A 4,660-nucleotide genomic window follows, 5' to 3' on the forward strand; every position below is an offset into this window, starting at 1 on the left:
CCCATGACTGGGGAATTCACCAGGCAGGCCCTGACTTGCTGAGAGCCTATGGGGGAGTCTTCTGTGCCCCCACCCTAGCCAGCACTTCCCACCCAGGGCCAACCGCTGCACTGTCACAGGGAGAGACTGCTCCTCTGTGCCATCCCTGACTCCCAACCCACCCCACAACACCCTGAGACCCTCACCGCCTGCCCTTCCCTGGCTCCAGCTATGGATGTCTCTGCTCCTCTGCACCAGCCCTGACTCCCAACCCACCCCACCCCCAGACCCGCATCCCCTGCCTTTCCCTCCCTCCGGCTAGGGATGTCTCTACTCCTCTGTGCCATCCCTCACTCTCACCCTACCCCATGGCACCCCGAGACACCCACCCCCTGTCCTTCCCTTCCTCCAGTTACAGATGTCCCTGCCCCACTTTGCGATCCCTGACTCCCACCAGAATCCACCCGACTCTGAGAACCCCACCCCCTGCCCTTCCCGCTGTATGGTTATAGATGCCTCTGTTCCTCCGTGGCATCCCTGACTCCCACCCCACCTTACCCAGACACCCCCACCTCCTGCCCTTCCCTCACTGCACTATGGATGTCCCGTCTATTAATGTGCCATCCCTGACTCCCACCCCACCACACCCCACCCTGAGACCGCCACCTCCTGCCTTTCCCTCCCTCTGGCTACGGATGTTTCTGCTCCTCTGTGCCATCCGTGACTCCCACCCTACCACAACCCACCCCGAGTCCCCCACCTACTGCCCTTCCCTCAATGTACTATGGATGTCTGTGCTCCTGTCTGCCATCCCTGACTCCCACTCCACCCCACCTTACCCCGAGTCCCCAAACTGCTCCACTTCACTCCCTCTGCTATGGATATCTGTGCTCCACCATGTCATCCCTCTCTGCCACTCCACCAGATCGCACCCCGAGAACCCCACCCCCTGCCCTTCCATGCCTCTGGCTATGGATGTCTCTGCTGCTCTGTGCCATCGCTGACTCCCACCCCACCCCACCCCACCTTACCCTGAGACCACCACCTCCTGCCCTTCTTTCACTGCGCTATGCATGTCTCTGCCCCTCTGTGCCAACCTTGACTCCCACCCCACCACAACCCACCCCAGACCCCCACCTCCTGCACTTCTCTCACCTTGCTATGGATGTCCTTTCTCCTCTGTGCCGTCCGAGACTGCCACCCAGTCACAGCTGAGATGCCCATCGTCTGCCCTTCCCTCACTGTGCTATGGATGTCCCTGCTCCTCTGTGCCATCCTTGACTCCCACCCCACGCCACTCCACCCTGAGACCCCCACATCTTGCCCTTACCTCACTACGCTATGGATATCTGTCCTCCACCATGTCATCCCTCTCTGCCACTCCACCAGATCGCTCCCCCAGACCCCCATCCGCTGCCCATCACTCCCTCCAGCTATGGATGTCTCTTCCCTTCTGTGTCATCCCTGACTACCACCCCACCACCCCACACCACGAGACCCCCACCTCCTGCCCTTCCCTCACTGCGCTACGCATGTCTCTGCCGCTCTGTGCCATCCTTGACTCCCACCCCACCGCACCCCACCCCGAGACCTCCACCTCCGGCCCTTCCCTCGCTGCGCTATGAATGACCGGGCTCCTCTGTGCCATGCCTGACTCCCACCTCATCCCACGTTACTCCGAGACCCCCACCTCCTGCTCTTCCCTCACTGCACTATGGATGTCCGTTCTCCTCTTTGCCATCCTTGACTCCCACCCCTGCCCACTTTGCACCTAGACCGCAACCTCCTGCCCTTCCCTCACTGTGCTATGCATGTCTCTACCCCTCTGTGCCATCCCTGACTCTCACCGTACCCCACCCTACCCCGAGACCCCCACCGCCTGTCTTTCGCTCCCTTCGTTATGGATATCTGTGCTCCACCATGTCATCCCTGTCTCCCACTCCACCTGGTCGCATCCCGATATCCCCAAAAACCCTGCCCTTCCCTCCCTCTGGTTATAGATGTCTCTGCTCATCAGTCACATCTCTGACTCCCACCCAACCCCAGAGCACCCTGAGACACCCACGGATTCCCCTTCACTCTCTCTGGCTTGGATGTCTCTGCTCCTCTGGGCCATCCCTGACTCCCACATACCCCACCTCACACGGAGACCCCCACCGCCTGTCTTTCCCTCCCTCTGCTATGGGTATCTGTGCTCCACCATGTCATCCCTGTCTCCCACTACACCAGATTGCACCCCGAGACCCCCAAACCCTGCCCTTCCCTCCCTCCAGTTATAGATGTCTCTGTTCCTCCGTGGCATCCGTGACTCCCTCCCCACCCCAGACCCCGAGACCCCCACCGCCTGCCCTTCCCTCTCTCCGGCTATGGATGTCTCACAACCCCCTCCGATGCCAAGTGACTCAAGCAGGCCCGTCGGTTTCTTTAAACGCTTTATTGACAGAACTTGCTGAATGCGCAGGGCAAGCGGGGTTGCCCTGGCTGGCCAGAGAGAGGGGCGAGTTTGGCTCCTGGTGGGGGGATAGACGGGTGGAGGGAAGGATGGTTGAGGCCCGGGAGCCAGGTGTCTCCAGCTACTCCTGGCCCGGCGCAACCTGGGACACGGTGGTTGTGCTGAAGAGGCCACTTAGCAGCGGGCTGTTGTGGATGGCCATGTCCACCATCTGCGGGGTGATGTGCCTCCTGCCGCTGTTCTGGGCCTCGTTGCCCGCCAGCTCCAGGACCTTGGCCGTCAGGTACTGGACAACGGCAGCAAGGAAAACCGGGGCGCTGCCGCTCAGCCTCGGGGAATAGTGGCCCTCCCGCAGAAGGCGCTCCATGTGGCTCACCGAGAACACCAGCTCGGCTCTGGCTGTGCGAGAGCAGGTCCGGCTCTGACGATGGGACGACCCTCGACGGCTCTGCCTGCCCGGCATGCTGGACAATGCGTGCGATATCTCCGCCCGGCCTAGCTCGACGCGATGCCTCTCAAGATGCAGATCCTCAGTCCAGTACTCTGTACCCTAACGACCACGGACCAGTCCCTCATTGGTCAGGGAGTCGGCTGCGTGACACGCACATCCGGTGGCGTCATTGCCTCCCAGTTGGCCCACGTGCAGCAGGCCTGGGCTTAGAACTGGCAGGCCGTGGGGTGGGAGGATGCTGCTCACCCTCGCCCCTGGGCCCTCTCCTTGCTGGAACTCCTGCTTCCTACTGGATGGGAACATGGTGCCAAAGATGGAGGGGTGAGGTACGACTCAGTGCCATTAGGTACATTCACATTGTTGTGCAGCCATCACGACCATCTAGCTGCAAAACATTTTCATCGCCCCCAGAAGAAACCCCTGTACCCATTAAGCAGTCATTCCCCATACCCCGTCCCACGTACACACGCACCCACACACATGCCACCGCCACCCCCACCCCCACCACCCCCACACTCCCCATAGTCCCTGGCAACTGATAACCTGCTTTCTGTCTGTGGAGGTTTGCACATTCTGGAGATTTCCTGTAGATGGAACCATACGATAAACGCATGGCCTTTTGTGTCTGGCTGCTTTCACTTAGCATGATGTTTTCATTATGTGCATTCATTGTGTGCATTTCATCCATGTGCATTCTGTTGTGTGAACAGACCACATTTTGCTTATCCACTCATCAGTCGATGGGCAGTTAGGTAATTTACACCTTTTGGCCACTGTGACTAGTGCTGCCATGAACATTCCTGTACGACTTTTTGTTTCAACACCTGTTTTCAATTATTTTGAGTCTACATCTAGGAGTCAAACTGCTGGGCCATATTGTAGTTCCATGTTCAACTTATCGAGGAACCAGCAAACTGATTTCCACAGCAGCTGTACCCTTTTGCATTCCCAAGAGCAGTGTATGAGGGTCCAGATTTCTCCACATCCTCCACAAAACTTGCTTTCTGTTTACTTCATTTTCTTTTGTTTATAGTAGCCATCCTAGTGAGTGTGAAGTGCTATCTCACGGTGGTTTTGATTTGCATTTCCCAAATGGATAATGGTGTCGCTATGGTTTGAATGTACCCCCCAAATTTTATGTGTTGGAAACTTAATCCCAAAATTCGGATGTTCATTGGAGGTGCGGCCTTTGGGAGACAACTAGGATTAGATAAGGTCATCACGGTGAGACCTCCACAATGGGACTGGTGGCTTTAGGAAAAGAGGAAGAGAGACCTGAACTGATACACACGCTCTTGCCCTCTCACCATGTCATGCCCTCTGCCACCTTATGACACAGCAAGAAGGCCCCCACCAGATGCCGGTGCCCTCCTCTTGGACTTCCTAGCCTCCAGAACTGCAGGAAATAAATTGATTTTCTTTATAAATTACCCAGTCTCAGGTATTCAGTTACAGTGACAGAAAATGGGCTAAGACATCTTTTCATGTGCTTCTTGGCCCTTTGTACGTGTGCTTTGGAGGAACATCTATTCAAGTCCTTGGCCCATTGTTTAATTTGGATTGATTGTCTTTTTGCTGTGGACTTCTTTATATATAATGGAAAATAGACCCTTACAAGATATGTGATTTGCAAATGTTTCTCCCGTTCTGTGGCTTGTCCTTTCACTTTCTGGATAGAGTCCTTTGTTGCACAAAAGATTTTAATTTGGATGTAGTCCAATTTGTCAAAAGAAAAATCTTTTGTAGCTGTGTTTTTGTGTCATATTGAAGGAACTGCT

The 4,660-nt window shown here is 56.1% G+C and overlaps 1 protein-coding gene across 1 annotated transcript; it reads right to left on the bottom strand.

The window, feature by feature from the left end:
• Positions 1–2,552: 2,552 nt before the first annotated feature.
• On the bottom strand, positions 2,553–2,894 carry LOC138378702 (histone H2A-Bbd type 2/3-like). The gene has a single exon (XM_069464066.1). It carries the CDS (start codon positions 2,892–2,894, stop codon positions 2,553–2,555), a length of 342 nt encoding a protein of 113 aa, XP_069320167.1.
• Between the last annotated feature and the right edge of the window lie 1,766 nt (positions 2,895–4,660).

Source organism: Eulemur rufifrons, chromosome 30, assembly GCF_041146395.1.
Source record: "Eulemur rufifrons isolate Redbay chromosome 30, OSU_ERuf_1, whole genome shotgun sequence".
Lineage (NCBI taxonomy): Eukaryota > Metazoa > Chordata > Mammalia > Primates > Lemuridae > Eulemur > Eulemur rufifrons.

What these genes read in the sequence shown, in the direction of transcription:
- LOC138378702 (XM_069464066.1), bottom strand. Translation starts at nt 2,894, where the DNA reads ATGCCGGGCAGGCAGAGCCGTCGAGGGTCGTCCCATCGTCAGAGCCGG.